Genomic DNA, 15,656 nt, shown 5'->3' with positions numbered 1-15,656 from the left:
CATTCCTAGTAACCACAGATGCATCTGAGCATGGTGTAGGAGCAGTTTTAATGCAGGAAGGACTGGATCAAAACTTCCAGCCTGTCACGTTTCTCAGCAAGAAACTGTCTGAGAGGGAAAGCCACTGGTCAATCAGTGAAAAAGAATGCTACGCTATTGTATATGCCCTGGAAAAGCTATGCCCATACGTTTGGGGACAGCGTTTCCAGCTACAAACCGACCATGCTGCGCTAAAGTGGCTTCATACTGCCAACAGAAACAACAAAAAACTGCTTCAATGGAGTTTAGCTCGCCAAGATTTTGATTATGAAATTCAACACATTTCAGGAGCTTCTAACAAAGTAGCTGATGCAGTCTCCCGTGAAAGTTTCCCAGAATCAACTGATTAAAACTTGTAGTTTACATAATTAGTAGTATATGTAAAGGTGCATGTGTTTTATTAATCTGTTTATTCTGAAGTCCTAGGAAGAAATCACCGCCAGGGTGGTTCCACACTGTCTGAGATTTGGGGGGGCGTGTCATAAACAGATGGTTAAGGGTTAATGTCTCTTTTACCTGTAAAGGGTTAAGAAGCTCAGCAAATCTGGCTAACACCTGACCAGAGGACCAATAGGGGGACAAGATACTTTCAAATCTTGGTGGAGGGAAGTCTTTGTGTTTTTTTTTTTTGTTCTTTGTTCGCTCTTGGGGCTAAGAGCGACCAGACGTATACCCAGGCTTTCCCAATCTTTCTGAATCAGTCTTTCATGTTTCAAAATAGTAAGTAATAGCCAGGCAAGGCGGATTAGTCTTATGTTTGTTTCTTAACTTGTAAATGTGTGTTTTGTTGGAAGGACTTTTACCTCTGTTTGCTGTAACTTTGAATCTCAGGCTAGGGGGGTGGGTCCCTCTAGTCTATATGAATCTGAGTACCCTGTAAAGCATTTTCCATCCTGATTTTACAGAGATAATTTTTACCTTTTCTTTCTTTAATTAAAAGCTTTCTTTTTAAGAACCTGATTGATTTTTCCTTGTTTTAAAATCCAAGGGATTGAGTCTGAACTCACCAGGGATTGGTGGGGGAAAAGGAGGGGGATGGTTAATTCCTCTTTGTTTTAAGATCTAAGAAGTTTGGATCTGTGTAAGCCTCTCAAGGCAACCCAAGGAGGGGAAAGTCTGGGGGGAAAAGGAGGAGGACGGTTAATTTCTCCTTGTTTTAAGGCCCAAGGGGTTTGTGTCTTGTGTTCCCCAGGGAAGGTTTTGGGGGAACAGAAAGTGTGCCAGACACTACATTCTGGCTGGTGGCAGCGTACCAGATGTAAGCTAGTAATTAAGCTTAAAAGTGTTCATGCAGGTCCCCACTTCTTGAACTCTAAAGTTCAAAGTGGAGAAACTACCTTGACACACAACTGCTAGAACAGGGCCTCAGCCTCCCTGATGGAACTAACCTTGTTATCTCTAGCTTGCTTGCATACATATACCTGCCCCTGGAAATTTCCACTACATGCATCTGACGAAGTGGGTATTCACCCATGAAAGCTCATGCTCCAAAACATCTGTTAGTCTATAAGGTGCCACAGGATTCTTTGCTGCTTTTACTTCCAAAATACAGGAGATAAAATATTGCCTGCCTAAGTAAAAGATACAAGCCATTAACACAATAGACAAGACTATTTTGTGCCAATTCGGTTAATTATAATATTGGTGATTATGTGTTCTGACTCCCAAGGATTGCATTTGCCGTTAGTTTAAATTTTAAACTAATAGCAAATGCAATTAAATGCAATTGAGACTGAGGTACAGTATGGCTGGGGATTGTCAGCACTCTGATTAGCTAGCCATTTCTGCATGGGGGGGGGGACGGGGCTGCTCTAACGGTATGCTACCTGAGAATGGTCCCTAAGAGGCCATCTAATCAGATGAGAATTGCCAGAACAGTGTTTTGTGGCCACATCGCTTTTCCCTTAAAGCCAGGGCTGTGCAGTAAAGGGAAGGAGCTGGATGTGTCACACAACAGAATAATCCTCAAAAGACGAAAGTGTTTCCGATCTCTTTGTGCAGGCACAGAAGCAACAAAGGGAGGTCCAGCAGTTGTGATAACTAGCATTTATTTATACTGCAGCGATGCCTGGAGGCCCCAAGTAGCCCCAGGGTATTGCACAAGCACAGAGGGAGACGCTCCCGGCTAGCACAGCTCTACCAACCAGCCCGACGGCTCGGGCTGAAACATCCAAGCCGCAGCCATGGGAAGGGACGCGCCAGGCGAACACTGCGGGAGCCTGCAGACTCGGATCTCCTGGGCCCTAGCCCGGGGCCCGAACCATGTGAGAGGCCCCCAGCCTCTTCTGTCGCGCCAGGGAGCGGCCGCGCAGCGAATACTCTGGCCGAGGGGTGGGGCTGCGGGGATCCTACCCGGAAGAGGGAGCAGTGCGAGCAACACGAGGCGGCCTGGGGGGATCCGCGGGGCGGGCAGGGTGAGACGAAGCCACGCCCACTACCCTCGGCGAGGCGATGGGGACAGGCCAGCCAGGGACGCTCCCTCGAGCCTGCGCACTAGAAGCGCCTCGGCCCCGAGTCCTCCGGCTCGCCGTCCCTTCCCAGCATGCCCTGAGCGGAGCCTGCGCGCCCGGCCGGGAGTTCGGGGAGATTGGTGGCGCTATGGAGGCCGGTGCTGGCGCTTCGGATGTGTTCGACGCTATCGTGATGGCCGAGGAGAGGTGGGGCTGGCAGAGGAGAGCCCTGCCCGGGGCCGCGGCGGGGGCGGGGGAGAGAACAACCCTCCTTGCCCCGGAGGGGAACGAACTTAGCCCGCTGCGGCTACAGGCGGGCGCGCGCCCTCCGAGCCGGAGCGCGAGCCCCCTTCGTGTGACGCGGCCGCAGTACGCTGGGCGGGGGCCGCATCGTGACTGGAAGCCGCACTCAGCTGGCCGGAAGTAGCGTGTCGTTACGGTACAGTTCCGCTTTGCGGGCCTGGCACGCACGCGCCGGCTCCCTCCCTTCCCCCCCCGACCCTCCCGCTCTGAGGCCGGGCTGGGCGCGGGGCTGCGGCCGGCTCTGGTGCAAGGTGGATAAATAACAAAGGCCTGGAAAGGCGGCGGAGCCCGAGACTGGGGAGGTGCGTGAGCCTACCTGCCTGCTGCGGGGCCTGGGCACACCGTGCTAAGCACAGCTGTGAAAAGCTCGCCCCAGCGCTCGCCCCATTGGGAAGGTGCAGTAACGAAGACATTTGTCTTACTGTGTTGCACTGTAGTGTGTGATCTGAGGGTCTCGTGCGGGGTAAACATTCTAAGTACCTAAAGTAGCAAAAGCTCTCCCTGCCTCACCTACCTTACCAAAGCAGGGGGGTTTGTTTTTTAATGTATTAGGCTAAAGAATCATCGAAATTAAGATTTTATGTTAGTTTCTTTGCAAGGGTGGGCTGGAAAGAGAGCGTGCTGCATTGATTGGGATTTAAACTTTGGACTCCATCATTGCAGACAAGATGTCTACCACCATCTATGTTACATATCTGAATGCTTTCTTTTAACACTAATTTCAGAGAGTATCCTCTTTAGATTTTCCTTTCCCTTCCTCAGCCTTTCTACCTTAACCAAGACATCAAATATTCAGAATACTACTCTATGCGGTGTAGTGGTAATAATGTTAGTCCTAGGATATAAGAGAGACAGGGTGAATGAGGTAATATATTTTATTGGACCAACTTCTGTTGGTGAGAGAAACAAAGCATTTGAGCCAGAGCTCGATCATCTAACAGAAATTTTGTCATCTTTAAATTGTATTCTTTAATATATTAAACAGCAGCTCTCTCACCAACAGGTTGGTCCAGTAAGTATTACCTCACCTACATTGTCTTTCTAATACCACTTTATAGCAGTTAGCGTGGTGTAATTGTTACTCCACTTTGTCTTATGAATAAACAGTCTGAAATTGCTTTGAAATATGTTGGAATTACAAAGACAATATTTCAGTAGAAATAATAAAATATTCAGTATTTTTATGGCCTAGTGTTTCTGCATTATGCTTTTGCTGATATAAAAAATTAATTCTAATAAAATCATATCTATTTTTCCCTTTACAGATTTCATGGTGAAGGGTATCAAGAAGGTTATGCTGAAGGAAGTCATGTTGGTGTTATTGAGGGAAGGAGGTATGGAGCACTACATGGTGCCAAGATTGGGTCTGAGGTAAATGTCAAAACTTTCTAAAAATCAATGTGTTCTTGAGATTAAATGGTGTTGTACTAAAGTAGTACCTGAGCAAAGCATGATGGGTGACCTAAGTCTTGTATTGTTTGTATTGCTCCATGGCCTTCATTCTACGAACACACAAAAAACTGATTTGTAAACTGTTCTGAATCTACCATTTAATCCCATACAAAAAACTATATTAAGAAAACACAGCATTGCTTGGTTAAGCACTTGAAATTCATGAGATGCCACAGTTGAGGTTGTACGTGCATGTGTGTTGTGCAGTGTTTAATGACATAATAACATCCGGTTCTCAAATAAGACAATTTCACATTTTTTACTTCAATCCTAGATATACATGTGTTGTGTCTTGTACTACTATGCACTACTCTGTATATCAGGCAACGTCTGTGAAACTCACTTAAAGGAGGTATTTTGTCACATGAGTGCCTAAACATGAAGCTTTAACATTCTTAATATATGTTTGTATTGTTTGTTTTACGAGAAAAAGAGAAAAATAAAAACATAACAAGGAGCTTTACTCTCAACATGAAAACTCTTCTAGCTTGTACCTATTGGCAATAAGAGGATGTAACTTCCATAATCTGGAGCAGTTTGGCTAGATGCCACCTGGGCATCATATTCTATGTATCTTAATAGAGAAGAGGAGAAACCCACTCCTGTGCATCCCAGGAGCTGTGCAGGATCTAGTTTCCCACCTGCATACCTTAAAAAAAGCGAACAGCCCTTTCTACTTGTTTTTCACTTTTAGCACACTTTGTACTGTAATTTAACCAGACTACCGTACGGCCTACCTTGTCTCTTCAGTTAAATGTCTGGATCTGCTTGCACAGTCTCATTGAGATCAAGTGGATTTCTGTGCAAGATTGGGACATACATTTTGTGAAAGAGAATAACTCAATGAAATAAACAATAAGTGTTACCCTCCTATGCATTCAGTGAAGGATCCACCCCAATTTTCAGCTTTCTCCCTCTCACCATGTTAGGTGTAGAATGCTAATAAAAAAAAAATTGCAGTAATTATTTTATAATGTGAGCTATGTATTTTCCCCCCCTCTTTTTCATAATTAAAAGAAAGCTTTCACCATTTTTGCTCAAATTCACTTTCAGGAATTATTCAGCTCCGAAGATCAGGGTTTCAGAAAATTGAGTGACAGAAAACTGGGCATTAGAATGAAGACTGTTATGAAACGGAAAGTGGCAGCCTTCTCTTTCAATATAATAAACAGTTAAATGCGCCAAGAATCTGATCTTTCAGTGTTGGCTGCAGAACTTTCTGATTTCATGATATGGGCTTGCCTCAGAGGACTAAACAGGACTACCGAAGGAGCGGTAATCAAGACAATTGTAGCCATGCAAAAGCTCTCAGAACTTGCTCAACCATTTTAAAAGATGCTAGATACAGATATCCTGCCAAATTTATCGCTTAGGTATTTATAGGGAGTAAAATTTTCAAAAACATCCAAGTGGCTTAGGCACTTAGGACCCCAGGTCTCATTGAAAGTCAGTGGGACTTAGGCTTCTAAAAGCCTAAATCACGTTTGAAAATGTATGCTTTTGAAAATGTTACCCGTGTCTTAAGTTCAGTGCCATTATTTCCCCCACACACACCCCCGCATGCAGCTGGGTTTGTAATTATGAATCAGAAGTGTGGCAATGGAGGTATAAATTTCTGAGGAGTCAACGCAGATGAAATATGGTGGGGTGTTTTGCAAAACTGCACATTCCATCACAGTTTAAATTGAAGAGGTTCAGCGCACACTGATGCAGAACACATTTTAGAAGTAGCATAGCAAGATGTTTCTATTTTGGTTTGTTATGTGCTAGTGATTAAAAAAATACATTGTAGCTAAACTTATTGTTTAAATGAATACAGATAAAGAGGATTTTTTTAAAATTGAATTCTTATAAATTCACAGATTGGATACTGTCTTGGGTTTGCATTGACATGGCAGCATCTACTTCATAGATCTGCAGAAGAAAAGCCCAGGTATGGTTTAAAAAAAATAGTATTTATTAATATTGCCCCACATTTAAGTTTCTTTTCTCTAAGGAGAGGATAAAATATTTTTATAGGTATCCTAGTAATGGCCGGCATTTCTTTAAGAAATATACAGGAGGAACAACCGATAGTTTATTTTTTCTTGGCATTACAAGAATCAAACTTGCCAACTGCAGGCAGAGTGGGTTTTTTTTTTTGTTTTGTTTTTTTAATGAAGTAAAGTAGAAACCATGACAGTATCATACATGCAAGGATGCCCTCTTCACAGCTATGTTGCTGAGAAAAATATAAATTATTGATATAACTGTCAACATTATTTTTGAATGAAACTACTGGTTGTGAATGTATTGAGTTCTTACTGCTAAAGATTGAAGGTCAGAGTCTATGCAGCATCTCTTAGGTCCATTTCCTTCAGCCATGGCTCACTCCCTACGCTGAGATTGTGATGAGGGTCTGAGTAGGATATCGTATTGCCCTCCTACACCTTGCTTGCACTGGGAGAATTCTCTGCCCACCTGTGGGGCAATATGCCACTGCTACAATCTGTGTGGTGCCATAGAGGAATGCCAGAATCCCTTCCTGCCTGTGGTTACCATTGCCTGTTCTTCTGCAGCATTCATACTTCCAGTGACAGGAGGAACACAGAGCTGAAATCTTGGTTCTGAGGAAAGGAGTCTGTTGTGTTGGCCCACCCAGGGCTTCCTTTTAGTACATGACGAATCTGGTGAGGTCCATGATTTGGATCTGCTAATTGTGCCATCCATGAACTATGTAAGTTCTATACATCTAGTTGTGTTTAGCCAGCAGTCTTAGATATTCAGGTCGTCTTAATATGACAGGATTGACAGGCCTGCTAGATTTTTATAAATTTCCATTTATATGGTGTCTTTCATCCCAAGTCTTGTATATAATTTTATTCATGTAATGCCTGTCTAACAGTGTATCACAGACACTTTGCAATACAACAGCTAAAAACAAATTACTACAAATATACAAGATGTAAACAATTAAAACCTATGTAAAATCATAAATAAAATCAGTGTTGCTTCAAAAGCTTTCTTAAACATAAATGTTTTTAAACTTGCTTTAAAATAAGCCACTTCTGTTGTCTTCTTTTCCTAAAGTATGTGTGGTGGGGTAGGAATATTCCAGTCCTGGAGCAACAGGTGCCAAAATACAGAATTTTTGTATTCCAGAAAATCTATACTTCAGAGTAGACCTAAGAGCGTGGGATGGTGTAAAGGGATATTTAGGAATCCCTCAATGAAGAACCTTGGGCTATGTTTACACTTAAAACTCCAGTTTAGACACTCTTTACAGTGACTGGAGGGGTTCTCCATCTCTCTGAGAGGCAGTAGGTAGATTGACAGAAGAATTCTTCTTTTGATCTAGCATAGTCTACATCTGGGGTTAAGTTGGCATAGCTACATTGTAGCAAGTTTTTGGTGTAGACCAGCTCTTAGAGATAATTATAAATTCAGTTACGTTCATGTAGACAGCTAATGAAGTGAACACAACAAGAATATGGATTTTCCGCCATCCATCCTGTGTTACCCAGTTAGCTCAGTAAACTGTAACATTCAACTTTGTTCAAATACTAGGTATAATTCTTGATCAGGGCTGACACTAAATTAGGTATCAGCTGTGATGATAACTGATTTTTACATTAGTATGTGTGAGGGGAATAGCTTATGTGGAAATACAGACCTTATATAGAACTTAAAGTGTAATATTTCAAATAGGTTTTCTCTTGATAAGGTTGAAAGTAACTTTTCTCTATCAAGATGAAGATTTCAGAAGATAAAGTTGTTTGAGGTATATACCAGTTTTAGAACAGGAAGGTATTGAAATTGCCTTGTTGAAGAAATGGAGATGTTGTTGAAAGTGATCATAAGTTTGAACTTATTTGTAATTTTGCTAAATGTTTGCTAAATTGACTGTTTCAATGGTGCTGTTTTTAATAAGATTTTTATATTGAACTTTTTGTAAACTGGTGACATAATGTCATCTTAAGACCTTGCTCTCAGATAAGACCATACTAGCTTCCTCTAAAGTGGTCTCATGTATTTGGATTGTTTATATTTATTTTGGGGAGAGGAGGGGTTGGGAAGAATGGTCTCTCTCTGTAATACAAAACACAGAATATTTTTTAATAGGACTTTTCCAGAGTGATGCTTGCTAAGGGTGACCTAATTTGAACCTAATTGGGCCAAGTTTCAAGTTAAGTCTTGCACCTGATTTGTCTGGAAAGGCATTGCAAGGCAGAGCAAAGCAAAGTTTCTAAACCAATACAATCAAAATGATTGAAGGGCAACGAAAACGATTAGGGGGCTGGGACACATGACTTATGAGGAGAGGCTATGGGCACTGGGGTTGTTTAGTCTGCAGAAGAGAAGAGTGAGAGGGGATTTGATAGGAGCCTTCAACTACCTGAAGGGGGGTTCCAAAGAGGATGGAGCTAGGCTGTTCTCAGTGGTGGCAGATGACAGAACAAGAAGAAATGGTCTCAAGTTGCAGTGGGGGAGGTCTAGGTTGGATATTAGGAAACGCTATTTCACTAGCAGGGTGATGAAGCACTGGAATGGGTTGCCTAGGGAGGTGGTGGAATCTCTATCTGCAGAGGTTTTTAAAGGCCCAGCTTGTCAAAGCCCTGGCTGGGATGATTTAGTTGGTGTTGGTCCTGCTTTGGGCAGGCGATTGGACTAGATGATCTCCTGAGGTCTCTTCCAACCCTAATGTTCTATGATTCTATGAAATGGAAGTCTGAGAAGCTTTCAGGTCAGCAAGCCATCTCCAGAAGGACTGATCTTCCAGAATATCCCAGACTGATCACCTTGGGGAGAGGAAGTCACAACATCAACCACCAGGCTACTCCAGCCTTTGACCAGTCGCTCCTTGCACTAGAAGAAGCCCCTTTAGTGAGAAGCTTTGTGCCAGCAAAACATCACCATCTCCTTTACTGCAGTTCCAGATCCTATTTTAGAAGAGACAAGAAGACTTAAGAGCTGAAAAGTGTGCATCCCCTCTCTTATCTTTTTTTTTTGTTCGTTTTATTTTTATTTTTATTAGGAGACACCTTAGCTTTTTATTTTCTGGGTGTGGAAGTAAATGTGTGGCTGTGCATTCATATTTGTATGAGAGCACCCATAAAGTCCACACAGCGAAAGTTCCTGAAAGAAAAGTTCCCCAGGTTTAAGCAGCCTTTTATATATTGTCTCAAAAAAGTATTCATTAAAGTGTGTTCTGTGTCCATCTAAAAGTCCTAAGGGACTTGAGAGTGTCATCTATAATTTCTGGTAAATAAGAGCTGTTTAACATCTGCTGATCAAGATTGTCCTGTTAAAGTCTCTCCTATTAGATCCTTGGTGGGCGGTGAGGGAAAAGGGAGGAGGAAAGGGTTAAACGCCACGTAAGAATTGAAATCTGGGATGGAAACTTTATAACTTGCTCTGAGGCTGTGGTCCAGACATTAGATGATTATTTAGTTTCAGTATGAAAATACTTAATCAAATCTATAACAGCAGTGGTTGAATTTAGTAAAATTCTTTGGTTATGGGTCTCACCTAAACAGACAGCTGCTACTTTAGACACCTCCTTGGGTTTTAAGAATTATTTAGTTCTAATTTGATTATTTAATTCCATTACTGTCTTGTGACTGATGTGTTTTCTTAATTTGATGGTATAGTTTAATAGTAGCTTACCTTTGATGATTTTTTTAAAGTATTTTAATAAAATTTTATAAAAAGGTACTGAGTAATATTTCTTTTAATACCAGAACATTTGAAGACCTGGGTGGATACAAACCCAGTCAACCTAAAACCCTGATCAGCTTCTTCTAATTAGTTTTGGTTTGTGCAGATGCCCAATTGCAGCTGTCTTGTTCACCTGACATACGCAGTGCATGTTAGTCTAATGTGAATGCCACAACTCTATTGCACTTTTGAGTGTTTTAGAACTCAGTGCCAGTAATAACGGTGACTATAGGCTCCCGTTTCCATTTTAGATGCGATCTTTAGCTGTCAGGAATCATTTTCTCAAGCCAGTGAGATGTAAGGGCATCAGTACTGTTTCATGAATGATCCAGAAGTAGTGCCAGAATGCCTGCAATCTCTGTTTGCCCTACCTGGAGAATGGCTTAATTACTTTTATTTTTTCCTTACTGCAACACAGGTGTGCCTTGCAAAATCTTTTTGATACAAGAGTCTGAATTTCTTAGTGCCTGTCCTGCCAAGTGGGAAGTAGATTTTTTTAACTCTGCCATGTGTACAGTAACTCCTCACTTAATGTTGTAGTTATGTTCCTGAAAAATGCGACTTTAAGTAAATGTTGTTAAGCAAATCCAATTTCCCCATAAGAATTAATGTAAAGGGGTAGGAGGGGGGTTAGGTTCCAGGGAAAAATTTTTTTGCCAGACAAAAAATGTGTATATGTACATATATACCCACACAGAATATATGTTTTAAACAAACAATTCTGTTCACAGCTATGATGATTGTGAAGCTTGGCTGAGGTGATGAAATTAGAGGGTGGGATATTTCCCAGGGAATGCCTTGCTCCTAAATCAGTGGTTCTCAAACTTCTGTACTGGTGACCCCTTTCACATAGCAAGCCTCTGAGTGGGACTCCCTCCCCCATCAATTAAAAATACTTTTTTATATATTTACCACCATTAAAAATCCTGGAGGCAAAGCAGGGTTTGAGGTGGAGGCTGACAGCTCATGACCTCCCCCCAATGTAATAACCTCATGACCCCCTGAGGGGTCCCAACCCCAGTTAGAGAACCCCTATACTAAATGATGAACTAGCGCAGGCTGAGCCCTCGAGGGTTAACAGGTTGTTAATGTATCCTCTCACACAAGGCAGCGCAAACATGAGGGAGGGGAGACAGCATAGCAGACAGAGACAGACATGCACCTTGTGTGTGGGAGAGAGAGAGAGAAATGCACACTGCCCCTTTAAGTAAGCTGACCCACTCCATTGTCTTTTTAAGTGGATCAGGAAGTTGAGACCAGCAGCTGCTGCCCCAGGCTCTCTCTGTCTCTCTCGATCTGTGTCCCCACCCTGCTCTATATGGAGAAGAAGGGGTAAGCAGGATGTCGAAGCAAGAGGGAAGGGGACACCCTGACATTAGCCCCCGCCCTTCTCCCCCTTCCCCTGCACAGCAAGTAGGAGGCTTGGGAACAGCTCCAAGGCAGAGGCAGGAGCAGCACATGGCAGTGAGGGGAGGGATAGCTGCCACTGGTAGCCTGCTGGGCAGCTGCTGCACAAGGAACTTACGGGAGCGGGGAGCTAATGTCGGAGCTGATAGAGGGGCTGCTGGTCCACCCCGGTTCCAAGCCTCCACCAGCTAGAAGGGAGCATTGCACAACTTTAAACTAGCATGTTCCCTAATTGATCAGCAAAGTAACAATGAAACAGTGTTAACCAGGACGACTTTAAGTGAGGAGCTACTGTATATCCATAGGTCATTATACATTTTCTAGTGTCAGATTGTGATAAAGGTACCTTCAAGAGCCACCACCATGCATACACAACTTTGAAATTTTGGCAATCTGCTTAATAATACGTTGCATTTTCATAATTCCCTCCAGCCACTGGTCTGGAAACATGTTATAAATATTTCCTAATACTATATTTTCTAATGAGTCTATGGAAAAATCTTTGTCAAGATATTTACAAATGTGTTTAACACAAAGTACACACACTGTGTGTATTGAAAAACTGATACAGCATATAATTGACATTGGTAGTCTCATTGACCGAAATGGGGAACGTTTGTGTGAAAAAACAGTGGCAGGATTGGTCATGTATTTTGAAGTGTAACACTTTAATATTAAATACTCAGCGTTGTCTTCATGTGGCAACTGAAACAATCTTATTTCTGCTGAACAGAACTACCATAAGAAAATGTTTCATTTTTTGCAGTAAAAAAATAAAGGCCCTGGAATCTTTAATAGGAATGATTCAGAAATACCCTTATGAAGACCCTACTTATGACAAACTTCATGAAGATTTGGAAAAAATCAGAGGAAAATTTAAACAGGTTTGTAGTATTTAGTTGTCATCTTAGAAGGTGGTAATTTCCAAAAAGACTGCAGTCTAAATTGGCAGTAATATAAAGCTGCAATTCTGCAGTTCAGAGTAATTATTTTTACGTAATCTTTCTGGGCTACTTGTACCAGTTACAATTGTAATGTTTATTTAACATAGCACGGGGGTGCAAAATATGGTGAATTCTCCAGTCCATAGCAAGTGCAATAAACTCATCCTAAAGGAAAAAGGCTAAAAAGCCATTTAATACTGACTGGAGAGAGAGCTGTGGAAGAGAGAGGAGAAAAAAGTAGAAATGGGGAGGGTATCTTGTTACAAATTTACCTGAAATACGCACACATTTTAAAACACCTATGTGTTCTTTTTTTTTTTTTTTTTTTTTTTTAGGTTTGCTCATTGTTAAATATTCAATCTGATTTTAGAATCAATCCTGAAAGATCTGCACTTACTTTTTGAGCATAACAGATGAAGATAAACATAAATGAACAAAGAAGAAACGTTAAGGAACAGATATCTGGGGGACTGATTATAATGATAATAAAGGCAGATAAAGTCAGAATATAAACAGGTTTTTAATTTCCAAAAAGGAGGGTAGAAGAGTTAAGCAGTAGTGGAAAGGAACCACTTTAATGTTTGCTGTGTCCCAGTTTTATTTGTTCATTGCAAAGTCAGTGTATGTCCTGTTTAAAAAACAAAAATGCAAAACCTCCATACTCATGCAACACTAATCCCGTATTGATAATCTGTCTTTAATTTCTGTGGGAAAAATCAATTGCTTCTATGATGGTTTGTTTTACGATGTTTCTCCCTTGTTTATTATCCAAAGGATGGATATTTCAAAACATGTATCGATCACTACGAATTTACACAATATGTATATTTACACAAATAGGTAGTAAGATATTTTCCTTGTCTTGAGGAGCTTACAATAAAGAGCTATGTTATTTTTGATATTGAAAGGATGAAGCAGAGGATGGGATAACAGTGAAGAGGAGGTGTATTACAGACATGGTTCTCAAAGCAGCTACAGCTCAAAACAGAATATTGCTGCTCTATTGTTGATTTTCTGTATTATTTCCATGAGCTCTGACACCTGATGTCTGATCCAGTGCAGAAAAAATATATTGTCAGCTGAAAGTGCTGAAAATATTTAAAAGAAGGAAAGAAAAAAGATTGAGATCTACCGCTTAGAATAACTAATGATGAAGTGTTTGAGGTAATATCTTTTACTGGACCTCTTCACCCACTTTGTGTCTCTGACATCATGGGACCAAAAATACTGCAATAATTGAGTGATAAATTGTTTTCAAGATGGAAAATGTATTTTTCAGTTTCATTCAGAAAATGGATGCTGGCAGAATATGTAAGTGAATATTCAACTATGTTAGTTTAAGAGAAACAAATAATTTTGTTCGAAAGATATTCTGTATTTTGGTGCTAGAATATTTATGTAACTTTTCACAAATAGAATGTAATGTGATCACTTCTAGAAAGCATTTCACTACAGTATAGTGTATGTATATCTGTGGAGCTGCTTCATTTATAAATCAGTGAGCAACATTCCTTTGTTCATTTTTTAATTAATTTTTCTACATACAACTATACCAAAATTCATCATAATACACAAAGTAAATAAAGAGGGTTACAACATTCCTTTTAACGTGTGTGTTCATCCTGCTTTCACATTTGAGAGATCAAGAGGGGAAGTTGCACTACAATTTTAGACAGTAAATTCTAAAAGTGATATACCAAATCTTTAAATTTTTTTGACACATATGCCACGAAACAGAGGCTTCGTGTAATAACTATCATATTTTGACATGTTTGAATATCTGTTTACATAGTGAAGCATTTCAACAAATCATATATATAAAGTAACTGCTTTAGAGCCACCTATTGGAAGAAGATATTACAGCGACTCAAAAATAAGACCCAAACATAAAACTTGCAAAAAATTACAAATATATCTTCACACTGCTAAAATTGAGATTATATAAAATGTATACATGTGACTCATATTTAAATATTTTCGATTATGATGTAAAATAGTATTTCTTTTGAAATAGTTTTGTTAAAGTATTTATACTGCTACAGCTTGCATTGATTTAATTAATGCATAAAGAAAATGGAAAATATTCTAAAATAGATAACTGTAACACATCAGAAAGAATTGTATGTCTGATCTTGTTTATGAATGTATGTAAATGTTTCAAAACAAATATTTTTTCAGATCAATGGAAAACATTGAAAGCGCTATCATACAATACATTGATGATCAGTTAATATCAATAAAAGGGGTCTGCATGTTAAACATGTTCAGCAATTAACATTATTAAAAGCTTTTTGTATGGGTATTTGGTTGGTTGCCCTGCAATATCTTTCACTGACAAATTTTGGAAGCAAGATACCATCCTAGAATGGTCTATAAAACAGTGTTATGGGGTGACTATCCCACACAAGCTCTGAGTAGGTAAAAAGGGTCAATTTAGCATGTGACAGGTTGCTGGAGGAGAGCCAGGGACTGATAAAGACTAATTGATGATGAAGCCCAGCTGGGTAGGGGCAGACTAAGCTTGTATTAAGCCAGCAAGGTGAGCAGGAGAGGCTAGTGGAAAGGAACACTGTAACCTCTCCCTAGAGGAGATTTGGCAAGAGACAAAGGGCTTGTCTACATCAGAAAGTTGCAGCGCTGGTGAGGGAGTTACAGCGCTGCAACTTAGGAGGTGTACACATCTGCAGGGCACCACCAGCACTGCAACTCCCTGTTTGCAGCGCTGGCCGTACTCCCGTTTTGTCTCGGGTGTAGAGGATCCAGCGCTGGTGATCCAGCGCTGGTAATCAAGTATAGACACTTACCAGCGCTTTTCTTGACCTCCGTGGAATAAGCAGGTATCCCAGCATACCTGAGGAAGCCTCTGGTAATCAAGCTGGTCTCCTTCCCCGGCTTGCTCTCGCGTTCCCCGAACCCCGAGCAAGCAGGTCTCCTTCCCCGCGGTTTGCTGGGTGGTTCGGGGAACGCGAGAGCAAACCGCGGCGAAGCTGGTCTCCTTCCCCGGTTTGCTCTCGCGTTCCCCGAACAAGCAGGTCTCCTTCCCTGCGGTTTGCAGGGTGGTTCGGGAACGCGAGAGCAAACCGGGAAAGGAGACCAGCTTCGCCGCGGTTTGCTCTCGCGTTCCCCGAACAAGCAGGTCTTCTTCCCTGCGGTTTGCAGGGTGGTTCCGGAACGCGAGAGCAAACCGGGAAAGGAGACCAGCTTCGCCGCGGTTTGCTCTCACGTTCCCCGAACAAGCAGGTCTCCTTCCCTGCGGTTTGCAGGGTGGTTCCGGGAAACGCGAGAGCAAACCGCGGCGAAGCTGGTCTCCTTTCCCGGTTTGCTCTCGGGTTCCGGAACCACCCTGCAAACCGCAGGGAAGGAG

At 41.5% G+C, this 15,656-nt stretch overlaps 1 protein-coding gene across 1 annotated transcript; it reads left to right on the top strand.

The window, feature by feature from the left end:
* The first annotated feature begins 2,556 nt into the window (after nt 1-2,556).
* On the top strand, nt 2,557-14,594 carry LTO1 (LTO1 maturation factor of ABCE1). The gene is made up of 5 exons (XM_050955544.1): nt 2,557-2,696; nt 4,058-4,163; nt 6,107-6,177; nt 12,115-12,232; nt 12,628-14,594. The coding sequence occupies exons 1-5, from the start codon at nt 2,638-2,640 to the stop codon at nt 12,694-12,696; spliced, it is 423 nt and encodes a 140-aa protein (XP_050811501.1). The 5' UTR covers nt 2,557-2,637; the 3' UTR covers nt 12,697-14,594.
* Nucleotides 14,595-15,656: the final 1,062 nt, after the last annotated feature.

Source organism: Gopherus flavomarginatus, chromosome 5 (assembly GCF_025201925.1).
Source record: "Gopherus flavomarginatus isolate rGopFla2 chromosome 5, rGopFla2.mat.asm, whole genome shotgun sequence".
Classification (NCBI taxonomy): domain Eukaryota; kingdom Metazoa; phylum Chordata; order Testudines; family Testudinidae; genus Gopherus; species Gopherus flavomarginatus.
Note: the sequence above shows the minus strand (reverse complement) of the source record. Positions and strands in the feature narration are given on the sequence as shown.